Here is a 16861-nt window from a genome sequence, read left to right on the forward strand (position 1 = left end):
CTTAATTATATATGCTTAAAGGTTTAAAATATCTTTAAATGAGATTTTGGTGCAAATTCCAGTTTGCCATAGGGAAAAATATTGATTCCTTCCAAAACAGGAGATCCGACTGTAGGAGACTTTTGATTTGAGGCTTGATTTTCAGGAAGTTTTCTTTCTATTTGAATCATCTGTAGAGAGTAGGCTATGGGATTTGAGGAAATCCTCAAAAGCCCTGAATTGTGTGATTAATTCCAACTACCTAAATAAGGTGATAATTATTGAGAATCTGTTGCTCAGAAGTTTCCAGTATTTTCACACAGACATCAGTCTGCATCAGATATCTCCCAAATACTTTTTCTCAGGTCTGTATCTATAGGCTGAGAAGGCTGAATGTGAGTCCCTGCTTTAAACTGGAATTTGCAGCCATTTCTGAGGCTGGCTTTTTCTATCCCAGCTTAAGCACCCATTATAGCACCAAAAATTTGGCATTTATACTTTTACATTTAGGGTGAACCAGGGTTAAATGGTCTTAAAGGATTGAAGGGTGAACAAGGTCAAAAGGGTGACAGAGGGCCCCTTGGTCTTCCAGTAAGTAAAAAATCCCAAATCTATTCAATTTCAGTGCAAATTGCAAACTTCTCTTTCTGCTTACAATGAACAACACTGGTTTGCTCAACAGCGTATATAGAATAAGCCATGGTAGAGCCAAGCATCAGCCTGTTTTTGTTTGTCCAAGTCATGCTCTGTAACACCCAGTGCTGTCAGGTTTTTTGTTACGTGTCAGTTGAAAGCATTCAGTGTTGTGAGGATGCCATCAACCCCATTACATTCATCATTTTGTTATTTCAGTGTTGTATGGTGTTTGTGTTAAAAAGGGCATCTTCTTCTTCCCCACACCTTCATTTATTCTTCCTCTGTGAAAAGGAGAAGTCTAACTGAGCAAAGTTAAAAAATTGGCTTAGGGGTTAGAATTTTCTAATTATTTTTCTAGAAGATGGCTCTTCAACACTACTATATTACTTTTTTTTTCCTCCCTTTTTATTATGATTATTTTTTTCCTTTATTTTATTTTATTTTATTTTATTTATTTTATTTTATTTTATTTTATTTTATTTTATTGGCCCATGTTATTCCCGGTGCCCCAGGTAGACATGCACGCTCGGCGAATCCCAGCCTAGCGGCCCATTCTCCTGCTATTCGCAGGTGACCCAGCAGAGGTCCTCCCGTCCCTAAGGATGCCGACCCGGCGGTGCCGCAGTCCCGGGCGGAGCGGGGAGCGGAGTGGGAAAACAGGAATCGTGTTTGTTCCCCGGGCCGCGCGTCCTGGGAATGAATGGGGCCATTGTAGAGTCCAGGCTTTGTTAGCTCCATAATGCGCTTAAATACTTCTTATCTCTCTTAGCATATGCTGTTGTGTTTTGCTTTGTGTAGTAGGGTATTCAGTATTGTCCTTATTTACAAATTAGAAAGCAAGCAAGTAAATGACAAATTAAATATTTGCTTGCTAAGGCTAAAAACACCCCAACTTCTGGCGTTTGGAGTAACTGTGTAGCTTCGGTTTTTTTTTCTGGGCAAATGTGCTGCGGTGGGAAGGCAGGGGTGGGTCAGTGGTCCAGTGCTAATGTCAGAACCGATGCGGGCTCTTGATGTTTCATGTGAATTTTTAACTAACATGCTGTAGTAATGTGATATCCGTCCCAGAACCCTGTCACAATTCGTATTGTACATTTGAATTATGTTTCTTCATCAGCACCACTTACTAATCTCACGTTCTTGTCACCCGTGTCGTACCCATCATCCATGCTTCCACCTAACCACACAGGGAGCATCTGGCTTAGACGGAAAGCCAGGACCCCGGGTGAGTCCCTTGTCTTTCCATGTCACTGTGTTACCCAGGCTGTGCAAGGCCTGGAGGAATGAAGGCCAGGCATCGCGGCATCTTCCATGCTTTGTCACAGGCTTCAAGCAGCCTCCTAGGGCAATGTGCTGGGGAAAGAGAAGGAGATTCATAGCAAAAAGAAGCTCAGAGCCTTAGAAAAGTTGATATTCGGTTGGATAACTGCTGCACAGCCTGCACTGGTTGGGGTTTTGCTTACCTGAGCAAGGTTAGGGATTTGCTTTTCATAGGAAAGCATACTTGTTTTGTGCTAATATGGAAACAGTGAAATGGAATCAGGTGTGCTGGGCTTCTACTGGAAGCATTGTTATATTTAAAATACGTTCTAGAATCCTTATTTCTTAGTTAATTAATGAAGTATGGATCATCATGACGGGGTGTGTCCACCCATAAAGTGGACATTTCAGATTTAATAAAAACAAACAAAAAAAAAACCAACAATGTTTAAAAGCAAGCATTATTTGAACGTTCAGCTGCTACTAGCCGCAATAACTCTCAATAGCTTTTAAACATCTTTGCACAACTTCCATAAAGAAATTCTAATCCAACTAGAAAAAAGATGAGCTACTTTGTAACATGAGAGCTTATAGGTTGAGTTTTGAAAGCCAGATTTGTTTGCCCAGGTCCCAGCACAATTAAATCTGCATTTTCATCTGGTGATGGCTGATTCCATATTAGTTTTTGGCTAGAAGACAGCTACTAAAGCTAAAGACTTGAAGGAACTGGACCTCCCTCTTACCCTCTTGGCTTCTCTTCGCAGGGTATAGATGGCCCAGTTGGTCCCCATGGCCCTGCAGGCCCTAAAGGAGACAGAGTAAGTATACATTCTGTGTGCTTTTCTTTATGAAGACAGTGCCACAATTGCACTGTCGCGTGGCTACTGCAGCATGCCTAGATGTTACTAAGCCAAACAATATCTCATCTGTGTAAGGATCAACCCAGAACTGCATTCAAGTTACGTGCACGTTTATGTTTGATTTTGTAAGTCATTAACTTTAGAACTGGTATTTTGTAATTACTAATCAGTGAAGACCTTATAGGAGTGTCATATTTACAGTGTTACTTGGGACATGATTTTGCTTAATTTCACTGATTAGTGTAAATAGTTTGAGAGAATAAATCAGATGATAAGAGTGATCTGGGCATACAAATATGCAAAAGCAAAAAAAAAAAAAAAAAAAGCATATCATGCAGTTATTTGCATTACATTTTTTATCTTGAAAAACACTAACTTCTATAAATCTAAAACTTTCTTCTTTTTCTTAAGCATAGAAAATAGGAACCCTCCTATTTAATTTGAAATATTCACAGTAAATTTTCTCCAATGAGAAGAGGGTTGGGCTCTTAATCTTTAACGATGAGTCTGTCATCTTTAACAATCCTACTGTGAACTTGTACAACAACAAAGCATAAGTGATACCTTACACTAAAACCTCCACAGAGATGCTAGCCCAGAATTATGTCTCTTTGAATTTCTCAGTTTAACAAAACAGCTGTGTTGAAACGACTTCAGACTTGCTGCATTAGGGACATGGCCATATGGCTTAGGTCCAGTTAGCTCAAACAGCAGTGCATCAGACAAAAGTATGCATGACTCGAGCATTCATTTCTACAGAGCTGTTTGTTGGGGAATAAATACAGGATGTGAAGCATGGTTCCAAAATAGGAACAGTGTCTTGTAGCAGGCTCATTAATGGTTAGTCTTAGGGCTTGAGTCTTTTCCCTTTTTTTTCTTTGGGGATTACAGATTCAAGTCTTTTTGCAACTAAAACAACTTTTTTTCCTATCAACTCTGTGGAAAGATGGTGAAATGTCATATTCTGCATTTCCAAAAATAATTTAGATGAGAGATACATTTAGAAATAAATAGAGATACCATATTCACAGATTATGAACTTCAGTTGCGAAGGTTGTTCCAACGCCTGAAATTTCCATTAAAAACAAAGTGCTATGATATCAACTATTCTTCTAATGTATGGAAAATGACTACAATTGTTCTTCCTTACGCAATTCTCCAAGGTCATAATAAATCATACAGCTGGATCTAGAATTAGCCCTTTCATGGCTGTTGACAAGAAGTAGTTACAAAGGAGATAGGAGCTGCTGAGATGTAGATCAGTTCAATAATTCCATTTGCGTGCAGAGACTGATTTACAAAAAATACTGTAACTAAGATTTGCATACCCACTATTCTCTATGTAGCCAAAATGAATGGAATTCATCAGAAAGATGGATTTATTTTTCCAACCAGACATCTAGTCTGATTATTGCTTGTAATCCTTTATTTAATAATTTAATGTTGGTTTGAAAGAGGATGTGTGTATATAATGGTCATCTGATAGGTGCCTGAGCTTGATAAATGTCTTGTTATCTAAATAACAAATTATGTATTTTTAACACAGTCTCATAACCTGCACTTGCAGCTGTTGAACCTGTTTATGTGAAAGCAGGATGAAAACATGTTTTGACTGCAGATTTCAGATTGCACCTTTTAATTAATAATAGTGCACAAAGCCACCACTCTGCCACTGGACAGGATCACCTGTTTCCCTGATGATAAGAAAAACCTTGGGATAATTTTAGCCTAGAAGGGCACTAAGGAACACTAATGTGAAACAGCTACATTATTTTAAGTTTGGAAAGGTAATCTCACTTTAAGAGACTACTTGCAAAATGCTGGTTGCTATTCATTTATGACTACTTAAAAATTAAGGAAATGAAGGACAATCAAACAAAAGCCTGATGGTGTCGTATGTAGAAAGCACGGCTTCATTGTTACATAGGCAACATTTGAGGCAATGATTAATTGCTTTTCTTAGGTAGAACAGACTTGTACTTGGCTAGTTTCAAACTTAACTATTTAATTAAAATAGAAAATGTCAGAGAGTCCTTTATAAAAAACTTATTTAGATGATGTAAAAGTAGAATAGGGATACACTGCAAGTCACTAGAAAATAGGAAAATAAATATTAGAATAATTGTGCTGTTAACTCACTGCTTAGCCATGTAATTTTTTCTCTTTGCTTTAAGCTGTTATAGAAAGTGAACATAGAATGATATCATCTTAGAACCATAGAATGGCCTGGGTTGAAAAGAACCACAATGATCATCTAGTTTCAGCCCCCCGCTGTGTGCAGCGTCACCAGCCACCAGACCAGGCTGCCCAGAGCCACATCCAGCCTGGCCTTTAATGCCTCCAGGGATGGGGCATCCACAACCTCCTTGGGCAGCCTGCTCCAGTGCGTCACTCAGGGATGATACTGGTGAATGTTTCAGTGCTGAGTTTGTGTATTTCTCTTGGTAGAAGGAAAAACAGCAATTAATAGAATGAGAAACCAATTACGCAGTCTTATGTAATCCATAGCTCATATTCACCTGTGATTCAGGTGACTAAACTGAAATAGGAGGTAAAAAAGCAAGTCTGCAGGTTTTGTTCTCTGGGTGCTGATGAGTCCAGAGGAGGACTGCTGAGATGATCAGGGGGCTGAAGCACCTCTCCTATGAAGAAAGGCTGGGGGAACTGGGCTTGTTTAGCTTGCAGAAGAGAAGGCTCTGGGAAGAGCTCACTGTGACCTTCCAGTACTTGAAGGAAGCACATAAACAGGAGGGGGAGCGGCTGTTTACAAGGGTGGATAGTAATAGGACAAGGGGGAATGGTTTTAAACGGGGGGGGGGGGGGGGGAGTTAAGTTAGATATGAGGAGGAAGTTTTTCAGCCAGAGGGTGGTGAGGCGCTGGAACAGGTTGCCCAAGGAGGTTGTGGATGCCCCATCCCTGGAGGCATTAAAGGCCAGTCTGGATGTGGCTCTGGACAGCCTGGTCTGGTGGTTGGCGACCCTGCACATAGCAGGGGGTTGAAACTAGATGATCGTTATGGTCCTTTTCAACCCAGGCCATTCTATGAATTTCAAGAAACAATCTTAAAACCATTTCTGAACTTGGCAAATGTCTGTTTCCCCAAAGGGAAAACTTTCTCATGATTGCTCAGGGCAGCATGCCTGTGACAATTCATCAATCTTATGTAATCCATAAGCATTCGGGACCTCATCTGATATTCCAAACACATCTCAGCATGTGCTTTGGATTGGAGGCAAAAATTGTGAGATACAGTTCTCTGGATATATTCTTACATAACAGATGCGACTATTTCCCTAGACTGATATGCTAAGTGTTCAGTATTTTTATGTCTACCATATGTTTAGGCTGTCTTGTGGGGACTTTGTACAGTCATCTTTGCTGTTTGAGATTGGAAAAAAGAAAGACACTTAACTAGTCTTGACGTGCTTTAAGTATCTATCGAACAATTTTGTAGCTGCTATATACATAGGTCAGCACATTAGTTTCTTCTCAGCAGAAAGTTTTTAAGCTGCAGGGGAATTACTGCTTTGTAAATGAGCTGTTGCTTCCCAGTGACTCCTATTGCTCTGCCACGGTATCCAGCCTCAGCAGTGCACAGAATGGGCTGAAGATTTACAGAACAAAGAAAGATTGGGCATTACACATTTGAACTTCTCTACACCGCGATGCAGACAGACAGCATCAGTCACCATAAAAATGTGAAGTATCTAAAACAATCAAATGTCAGTTTCTCTGACAAACTCCTTATTGCTGTGATTATTCAGCAGCAGGCTCAGACTCTTAGTTTATCCTGGTGCCTACTGTTTTGTATTATCCTGTCAAGGCAATCTAGACTTAGCCATGCTCTTTTAGAGCTGGGCTAAGGGACTTTGTTGTGCAGGTGCACTACACTGTTAATTAGGCATATATATACATAATTGCCCTGTGCTTTGAATAATGAAGAATGATGTATTAATACTAAATAATGAATTTGTACCAAGGGTGCTCGCATGGGTTAATGCTTACCAGCTCAGCAAGTTTTGCTCCATCATCAATCTTGATGATCTGCTGGAGAGCACAGATGATGGTACTGGCATTCTGAAATCATGAAATTCTGAAATTTCATTTCATTTGGAAAAATTTGCTCTGTATTGTATTGCAAAATGATTTTCATAGCATCCCTCTAGATGCTTCTTCTATGGATTTTAGTGTGGAATTAGATCAGGGTTCTGGAGGAGTCCCTTTATTTGTTTTTGCTGCACAGCAATGGAGTCTTAATTTAATAAAGCAGAGTATTCACATCATTAATCTAGAGTCCAGTAGAGCAGCTAACAACATGGTACAGTACATAGGATAATCCCAGCAGTGTCACTAGGAATAGCATTGCCTGCTTACATGCAACCTTTGACTGACATATTATTTTTGCCTGCCAACTTGCCACATCTCAGCTGCTGTGCTGGAGCTTTTGCTGAGTGCAGTGTTGCAACTCTTACAGGCTTGATATTGAAATCAGTGCAAATTCAGTTTGAAAAGTATTTTCAGTCACTACGTTGTTTGAAAATAAGTATCCTATGCACAGAAAGTCACTTTGCCTGGAATGTAATACATGTTTCCTCCCCACCCCTGGATCATTTAACAAAGATAACAGAGCTTGGATATTTTTTGCTCTGAAGATTTAGGAGCTTGTAAGTTTTAAGGTAAAGAAAGCACTTCATAGACATTGTTTAAGCCAGACAATGTTTTTGTTTGTTCTGTATTCTGTTCTTAGGGTGAAAAGGGAACTGTAGGTGACCCTGGACCCAGAGGACCCTATGGCTTGCCTGTAAGTTGCAAGTAGTTTGTACCTGTTTTGCTTTTCAGCACTCCTTGATTAACCTGTGTGCTCTGTGACCGCTTTTGACCTAGCGATACAACTGGTTGGAAAAGGAAAAACTAGATAATGATCCCTGACAATGCAAGGTCACTGACTGGTGCCGCAGAGGTAGGTTCCTGCTCATGCCTGTGGTTATGCAAAAGTAAAGAAACAAGACCCACCATTAAGCAGCAAGTGAGAGGAAATCGAGAATTCAGGTGCTCCTGTTTGTGCAGCTTGCAATCTGGGCTGCCAGAGGATGAAGCAGCAGGACTTCAGGATGAAAGCTCTGATTTCTGGAATCAGAGTCAATAAAGTGTTCGTATTTCCTTGCTGCGAAGCTACTTTGCTATATTATTTTGTTTGACGCTACAGAGACATCAGTTTTAATGCTGTGCATTGTGCTCAGAAGTACTCTGAGGAAGAAGTTTGCTGTTGATCGTTCCTGGGTGGAGATGGTGTGTGTTAAACCCAACATGTAAAAGATATTGGCCAGTCCTAAAATATGAGTGAGAACTTCCTTTGCCTGGATGAGTGTAACCCTACTGAAAGGAATCACTTACTTTGCTGATGGTCAGGTGTGCACATGTGTTTGTCTCACTAGTACACTGACACAAGGAAAGCTGTGCCACTGTGCTGCTTCCAGGCAGAGCCAGCCTCTCTGAGAGCTTGCAGCACCTCCATATCCGGTTCAGCCTAATCTATTTGGGCCAAAATTAATTTAGGTGGAATACAGGCTTGGGGTTTAATTGGATGCATTTAATTGGATCAGCAGTCAACGAGAAGAGACAATTTCAGGCTCTGTGGAACGCTGGATTAGCTTGCAGCACATGCTTACTGGAGGATCAGCTTTTGTGAGTTAATTTTAAAAAAAAGAAGGCATTTTCAGTTTCCCTTTATGATCTATTTTTAGCCCGCTTCTGGAGCCTGCCTACAACCCACAGCACCATTTTACAGTCAAGTTATCAGTTTCTGGAAATGTTAAACACTGACTGCCACATCCTTCCCTAATGGCAGTGCTCTGTGTGTGCTCTGTGCGCTGCTGCGGCTGCAGGGAGCAAGTACAGTGCTGAGCATGGAGTTGGCCTCGGGTAGCCAAGCTTAGGGACACTAACAGAGCTTATGTGGTTCTTTGGCAGGGCAAGGATGGCGAGCCTGGCCTTGATGTAAGTAATATGAATGAACAATGCCTCACAATGGTAGGTAAGCGTCTTGCAAGAAACAGCTTACTGATAAACACGTTTGTTTCCATTTAGTGTGCATGCAGTACCTACAAAGAGTGCACTAAATGCTGCATTTGCTGTTTTCCTATGATAAAGAAAACCAAGGCTATGCAATGTATAGCCCTTGCCTGCAGACCTCGCCAGAAGTAATGCTTAGAAATAAGAGTAGTTGCTCCTTTGGAAGTCAAAATACTTCCACAGTCAAACCTCACTTGGCTCACTTGGAGCAGAGCAAGGCGTTGCTAACATTTGATCAAGTAAATTTATCACTAAATAGAGGCAATTATTCCATAACTTCCAAGTGATGCATTTAAAATTTTAGACCCTTTTTCTGGCACGCTAAATAAGGCTTGCTGAAAGCTTTTGCCTCTCGTCCATGGAAATCCCTAACTCGGAGGAGTATTCTCCATAAACCCACAAGTAGGTGACAAAGCATGAACCGTTTTGAGTGATCTGATTCCTTTCCCTTACTGGCAAAATGATGTGCCAGACACCACGGACTTGTTTCACATGCTCTCGTGTGCATGCATGTCTGTGCACAAAGCACATGTACATACAAAGCGTGTTGCGAGGTCACTTTTTTTGCACATTTTCCAGGTATTTAAAATCTTAACTTGCATGTGAATAGAAGTCGACCTACCTTTGTCCCTTCTTTTTATAGGGTTTCCCTGGTCCTCGAGGAGAAAAGGGTGAAATAGGAGAAAAGGGAGAAAAGGTAACCGCGGTGTTATTAACTGTTGCTTTGTTCCTTGGCCCAGTCAGCTCTGCTGTCTTTATTCCATAATTCATCCCATTAAACCTGATCTTTGTTTTCCCTGTGTGCCAAAAGGCAGCTCACAGATGCGCACTAAACAAAATCCCGTGTTAGAAAGATCATGAAAATTTATGCACAGAACGAGTGCTACCAATGCGTGCCAAAGCACAGCTTGTTTTTAGACTTGCTTTCTCCGTCCATCTTTCACTTGTTGAAAGTCCTTGTCAGCCTAAAACTTTTAATGCAGACTTCACCAAAATGAGTAATTTTGGTAGTAATGTCATACAGGAGACTCAGAGCCTCAGCAGCATTTCAGTGTAACTGCTGACCCCAGTGTACTGTACTGTGTACTGTGGCTGCACACACTGCCTGTCCCATACCGAGTGGCAAAGGACTGTGCTAATCTTTACTATTGACAGTGGCTTATTTACAGTTAAGAGAAGTTCTCTGTGATGGTTGTGAACTGAAATTAAATCTTATACTACATTTCTGGTAAACCAACCCAACCCAACCAACCGTGTGGGGAACAGAAGAGGCCTGACGTCATTTTCACTGTCCAGACATGGTGGCATGGAAATCTGGAAGATGCAATTTAGAACCAAATGATGTACAGAAATACTCTCTTCAAATAAGTTGAGACTAACTAATTTCTAGTTAGGCAACTTACTTTAGATTGAAATGTAAAATTAATATCATGACTAAAACACTGTTAAGAACGATGCTTGTTTTTCATGGATACGTCTTGATAGGCAAGTAGCTCGTTGCATCAGTTTTGAGAATAAATCCTAGGCGAATGGTTTTTGTTTTAGCCTGTTGACAGCTCAACAGTAGAACTATGTCAGTGTTTGCATTATAATGTCTGCTTAACTTGGCTGTAAAAAAAAAAAAGAAAAAGAAAAAAATATAGCTCCCATTACTTCTACAAAATTACAGTCCAGGAGCACTCAGCACAGAAACATTTGTACAATTGATTTTATATTTTCAACTTTTATGAGTAGAAGTCTATTATTTATTAAAAATCATTTCGTATGTACTACATTCTGCCTCAGTAAAGAGGTTTTAGAAGACTACTAAAAAGAGAATGGTGATTCAGTTCCACATTCAACATTCCTACTGCCAAAAAGGAAAAGCTTTAAGAAAAGATGTTATGTGTATAGGGCAGGAAGGGAGCCCTTATCCCAAAAGTGCAGTTGTCTCTTGATATAAGGGTTGTCAGAAGAGTACTGAGGTATCACCAGGGTGGCTGGGAAGGCATCATCACGTTCCCTGTATCCCCTGTGCTGCCACAGCTGTGCATGTGGGGCCACAAAGATGAGCCCCACATGATGAGGGGCCTGGAGCATCTCCCATATGAGAACAGGCTGAGGCCTGGGACTGTTCAGCCTAGAGAAGACTGAAAGGGGATCTTATCAATGCTTATTAATATCTGAAGGAGTCAAGTGGGGCAGGGCTCTTTTCAGTTGTGCCCGGCAACAGGATAAGAGGCAATGGGAACTGGAACGTAAGAAGTTCCATATGAATACAAGGAAGAACTTAGTTATGATGAGAGTAACAGAGCGCAGGACCAGGCTGCCCAGACGTGTTCTGGAGCCTCCTTTTCTGGAGATATTCAGGACCCATCTAGACACTTTCCTCTGTGACCTGCTGTAGGAGACCTGCTTTAACAGGGGGTTGGACTCTATGAGGTCTCTTACAACCCCAACAATTCTGTGACTGGAGACTGTGCCAGCCTGACTGCCTGATCTTTTACAGAAGTGCCACAAACTGGTGTTTCTATAGGTGATGAGTAAGGACAGGAAAGAGACCTTTTTTTTTTCTTATTCATCTCCATGTCTTTTCACACTCTGTATTTCTGATGAAGCTCTATAGGTCTTGGTAAGGACATTAAGTACTTGAGGAGAGCTCAGTCCATGGGAAAACTGGTCAAGTCTTCAGGAACTCAGACTACTCTCTACACGTATGAGTGCTGTGTTGGTTCAGATAGGATCACAGGTTTGCCCTGCAAAGTTTGAAGTATAACTAGTCACCTGCTGACTTAAAACATAGCAAGTTAATGAAATAGAGGTCCTAAAGACATGAAGGAGTCAGAAATCAAACTGTACTATCTGTTGTTATAATTCTTTAAGTATGTCCACATTCTGTGCTTACATCTACTCACAGTAAACATATCTGTGTTGCAATGAGCACAAAGTGAGATTTGACCCTAAAGCTGTTAAGATTCTGTGCTATAAAGCTACACTTCTAGGTTTAACATGAAAACCCAGCCAACTTGTGGTTTTTATATATCACAGCCTTACAATTTGGTACATAAGGGTAATGTTTGGGTTGCTTTTTTCTAAGTATCATCCTGAAACTTTTTGGCACACAGAAAAGATGAACAAGGAACTTTGCCTATCATGTCACAAGCACAGTATGTTTTGTTCATGGAAAAGATATTTTTTCATTTGAATGTGTCAAGTATGCTACGATGCTGAATGAATAATGTGCTTTCCTCTTTGTTTAAACATGTTACAGCTAATTGTTTTTTATTTGTGTAAAAAAAAAAAAAAAAAAAAAAAAAAGCTTTTTCTGTATGCCTGTATGTGAATGAATTAAGACTTTTCATGCTGGTGTGGTATAGTTAGATGTCTGTTTACTATGCTTCACCAAAACCTACCTGTCTTTCCAAAGGGGCATTCCTTCCTTCTCCTTCTACCTTCATCCCCCATAATTCCCCTGTCTTTTTTACCCTTTTCCTCACAAATTAAATCCTCCCAATAGCCACAACCTTGCTTGCTGGTTCTCCAGTGTCATACTAATTTTCCTATGACTATTTTTCCCGTTTCTTTGTGATATTCCTGATTCACTCATCCTTCCTATCCCATTTTTTACAACCATAGCCCAGTTTGTTTCTTTTTTTTTTTTTTTAATGGAACCTTTTTTGATTTTTGTGAATTTGAGAGCAAGCCTGAAACTCATTTACCATTGTGATCAACTGGTGTGAAATCAATTAGAAAATGAACTCTCCAAACATCTTATACTGCTTGAAGGTGAGGTCATTTTTGCAGATAGCTTTATTGAAGGGATCAACTTATTCCATGAGTAACTAAAGTGCTGGAAGTTCGCATTTAAAAAGAAAGTTCAAAATCAAAGGATTTATGCAGTAAAACGAGTAGATGAAATGCTCTCTGCTGTTGAAAGAACATTTAAATAGATATTAAATAAAGATTATTCAAATATTAGGCTATTTAATTAAAGGAACTGTAATGATCCCTTTTAACTAGTTTATGGTCTCAAGTCATCATGAAGTCTTTGAAGGAGCCACAGAACTTCTCCATCAAGCAGTTTGGGTGCTTTGATTCCTCTAACAGGGTTTGAAATAATGGATCCCATTGTATTTAGAGTGACAGGAGCGCACCCTTGGTGATGGCAGCAGGTTTCCATGGACGTAACCAAGAATAGGATTTGTCCCAGACTCTTACCAGAGTGCAGGAGGTCAATTCAGCAAAGGATGCACCAGGCCAAGTTTACCCTTGATGTGACATCATAGCCCTTGACAGAATTCTGCCACAGGCTGACTGTACCGTTCCTTCTGAAGTTTCAGAGAAACGATGCCAATGTCCTCCACTCTTGCCAAGCTACTTTTGACCCATGACAAATCTTCTGAAGAAGCTAACAAATTTATGTGCACTTCAGAACTGTCATTTACAGCAAATTGGAAACCTCTCATTTTGGACTATGGAGTGGGGGAATTTGCAGATTTGCCTCTTTCTGAAGAGATCAGAGATTTCAAGCCCTGTTCTAGGATTCAAAACATCCATGATACTGAAAGGAAATGTCAACAACACAAACTAATACCAACTGATTGCAGTTCTTGCTTGTGATCATATAATTTATTTTTCCACATAATGCACCAACCAAAACAGAACACAGTGGTAAGTGTCCTTTCAGCTCTCCATTGGCTTAAAAAGAAAAACTCAAACTTTTCAACCAATCTTTCTTTATTTTTTTTCCCAAAAGAATGAAACATGTTTTGTCCAAACCATTGTATCCACAGGGGGAAAAGGGAAAGAAAGGCAAAAAGGGGCCTAAAGGGGAGAAAGGAGAACAGGGTGCTCCTGGATTAGATGCACCTTGCCCATTGGTACGTCTCGCTTGTGTATTGGACAACTGATCATCCTGCTATAGATTGATGGAATAAGAAGTGAGGGGAGAGGAACAAGCACCACCTAGTGTGTCACCGGTTGCACTTGTTAATGCAGCACTATCTCAAGATTCACAAACTGGGGAACAGAGTTGGTTTTTCAACCTCCTAATTTGCCTTAAAGCAATGGATTTAAGGCCTTCAAGCAGGACATAGTTGTTGCTTTTTTCACTGTTTTCTGCTGAATGTTGAAAAAGAACCAAATTCAGTGTGGGTCAGAGTCCCTGACCCCATACGTTGAAACTATACCACTGCTGTGAGCTTGCTCCTCTTGCCTCTCTGTTGTTATTTGTTTGCTCCAGCTAAGTCAATACCGAAGGCATTTCCTTGACAGTAACGTTGCAAGTTAATCTTTACAAACAGGGATTCCGTGGAATTAAGGGGGAAAAAGGGGAGCCAGGCCAGCCTGGCCTGGATGGGCTGGATGCCCCTTGCCAATTGGTACAGTATTTCTCTTTCCTACCAACCCTGCATGCAGTTCCTTTGTTTGTAGTCAGCCGTTCTCAATGTAAAGTAATGTATTTCTGAGCTGACTTTACATTACTCACATAACACATGCATGTGCATGAATAAATCAGCTGCTTTGGTGATCGTAACCATAAAGAAAGAGCACACTATCCTCCTGATGCCTCAGACCTAACTCTCAGCAGTTTGCTCCCACATCACATGGCTATTTATAAGTTTGCATCCTTCCTACATTTTCCCTGAGAATTGTTATTTCCTCCCAAAATGCCTACTGCCTTACTGACCCTGAACCCAAGTCTTTGTAGAACCCCAGCACAATCACCACTTCTAATCTAGTCCGATGACTTCCGTTTGCACTGGCTCAGTTTTAAACCCTCGCCCACCTGAGAGCTACTCTGCACCCTGGTCTTCCTTTCAAATCCGTGTCGCTGAGGGTACATGTTTTCAGGATTTGGCCAAAATGAGTTTTATTTAAAGAATCAGAAAAATATGATTTCTGAAAATCAAGTCATAGGTTTCCAGTAAGCAAATCTGGAGCCTGACCTTTCAGACCTTAGACAAGCAGTAACTTTGGTGTCTGGTCTGTTCATCAAATAGTATTTAAATAGATTTGGAAAGGAAAAGCTTACCTGAAGTTTGTAAGAAGATAACAGTCTGCTGCCCAAACCCTCACTGTCTTTGTTATTTAATATCTCCAATTTAATGGTCTTACCCTTGGAACTTACCTTCCTGCAATACACACAACACTTCCCACTCTATGTTAGCATGAGTTCAAGTTCCCACCTGTACTAAAATTCTACTCGTTGACCCTCTCCCTTGTACCAATCTGGCAACACTGATTTAATGGCAAAGTAAGTTTAAGTTATTATCCATTTAAAAACTAAACAAACAGACAGGCAGTCCTACATACACATTTTCTAAAGAAGCAAGAAAGAATTTTTTTTTCATTGTTCATGGTGAAATTTGATCTGCATGTTCTGATACTGTTTGTTGGTTAAGCACGGTTCTCTAAGATGAATGTTAAATCAAGTAAATTTTCTTTCAACTAGATCTCTTTTAATTTAAGGTCAATGAATTTTAATCTTAAATACATAGTCTCTAAGATTAGTCCATGCTCCATTTTGTTTGCTTCCACTCAGTGGTAACCATATCTCATATATTTTGTTGGGGATAATCAAGCATGCCTTGGTAATTTAAAATTGTTTTTGTCTTTTTATTATCATTTATATCTGGAGGCTTACTAACAATTGATGAATGAAAATATGTTTCATTTACAGGTCTTTACCATAATAAGCTTCTAAGCAAGCAGCATGATTTCTTGCTTTAGGCAGCAAGCCATTCCCATCAGATTACATTACATTCAAAAATTCTCATTAATCACTACCTTTGTGTGCAAATCCACGTCAGAGGCGTTATTATTCTTTATTCTAAAAAACGTCAAGACCTGAACTTTTTGCTGCTCGAGTATCATGTATTAATGTCGTATGTGCTCCTAGTTCTATGTATATAACCCTTTGATGGGTAAGGCCTATATAGCTATGTGAAAACCTGTGTTATCAAAGTCAAAAATTGGTCTGATCTTAGTGAGTGCATAGAAATGTGTGAAAGTAGGGTAGTGACAGAAAAGCAATGGTGAGGCACTCAGTAGCCCCAACACTAGTGTTCTCCTCTGCTGTGTCATTCAGGACTGTTCAGACTTTCAGATTTTGCTGCTGCGTTCAAAAGCTAAGACTGAAAGTGAACAGAGCAGATCATTGCCAAATTTGAGTCTTGCTATCTTATCACTGGAATAACTTTGCATTAGGGGCTCAGAAAAAGCAATACCCTCCAGATAAAAGTGATAATGTTTTTTTGCTCATTGATCTTGTATATCCAGCTGTAGATTGTTGTGAATTACATTATATTTAAGTTGCTCTGGCAGCAATAGAAAAGTTATCGAAGTGTTTTTGTAATTAGACAAACGGTAAAAAGATGATTTAGAAAAAGGTATCTTTGTGGCAGAGATGCATGTATGGATTTACAGGGTCAACCACCCCTGTGGCTTTTTCTTCACCTTGAGAACAGGAGAGATGAAGTTAGGAAGCAGTAGCTACCTGATTGATAAAAAGACAAAGCTGCTCTAGCTGCTTTAACAGATATAGACAGAATAACTGTGCTATCAAACCTAACTGCGTTCTTTTTATTTTTCTCCTCACATGGAAACAGGGTCCTGATGGATTACCAATGCCTGGCTGTTGGCAAAAGGTAGGATGGGTAGAGCTGTTCTCCCCAGGGCAGCATGTCCTTGGCACACAGAAAACCCTGTCGCAGTCATACTGAACAATACTTCAGAGCCTCTTAGGCATCTCGACATATGCAGAAACACAAAATAAGACCTCTCTGTGACCATAGTTGGTGCGATGAGGTTGTAATGTATACTAGAAGTAGTATCTCGTTGAGGCAGTATTTTAGAAACAGCTGGCATTCGATTTCTGCGAAGTCTAAAACGTTTTCATCTGAAGAGTCGCACATCGTTTAGTTTCAGCACATGGCTGCTGCTTCCAATTCTTTATAAAAGCTCATGCATAGGATATTTTTATCAAACATTTACTTTGCTGTATTACGATGCTATTTTTCAGGGAAATCTTATAAGAGCAATGCATCCTGCCCTTCTCTGCCTTACCTTTCCA

The 16861-nt window shown here is 40.1% G+C and overlaps 1 protein-coding gene across 1 annotated transcript in view; it reads left to right on the forward strand.

Annotated features, from left to right (window-relative positions):
• COL25A1 (collagen type XXV alpha 1 chain) overlaps positions 1 to 16861 on the forward strand; it is a 145126-nt gene that overhangs the window by 121182 nt on the left and 7083 nt on the right. The window contains exons 29-36 of the mRNA XM_048943256.1: positions 490 to 570; positions 1733 to 1840; positions 2640 to 2693; positions 7484 to 7537; positions 8707 to 8733; positions 9452 to 9505; positions 13581 to 13667; positions 16398 to 16436. Coding sequence (XP_048799213.1) covers positions 490 to 570; positions 1733 to 1840; positions 2640 to 2693; positions 7484 to 7537; positions 8707 to 8733; positions 9452 to 9505; positions 13581 to 13667; positions 16398 to 16436 — 504 coding nt within the window. The remainder of the gene's footprint in view (positions 1 to 489; positions 571 to 1732; positions 1841 to 2639; positions 2694 to 7483; positions 7538 to 8706; positions 8734 to 9451; positions 9506 to 13580; positions 13668 to 16397; positions 16437 to 16861) is intronic.

The sequence above is a fragment of the Lagopus muta genome, chromosome 4 (genome assembly GCF_023343835.1).
Source record: "Lagopus muta isolate bLagMut1 chromosome 4, bLagMut1 primary, whole genome shotgun sequence".
NCBI classification, from domain to species: domain Eukaryota; kingdom Metazoa; phylum Chordata; class Aves; order Galliformes; family Phasianidae; genus Lagopus; species Lagopus muta.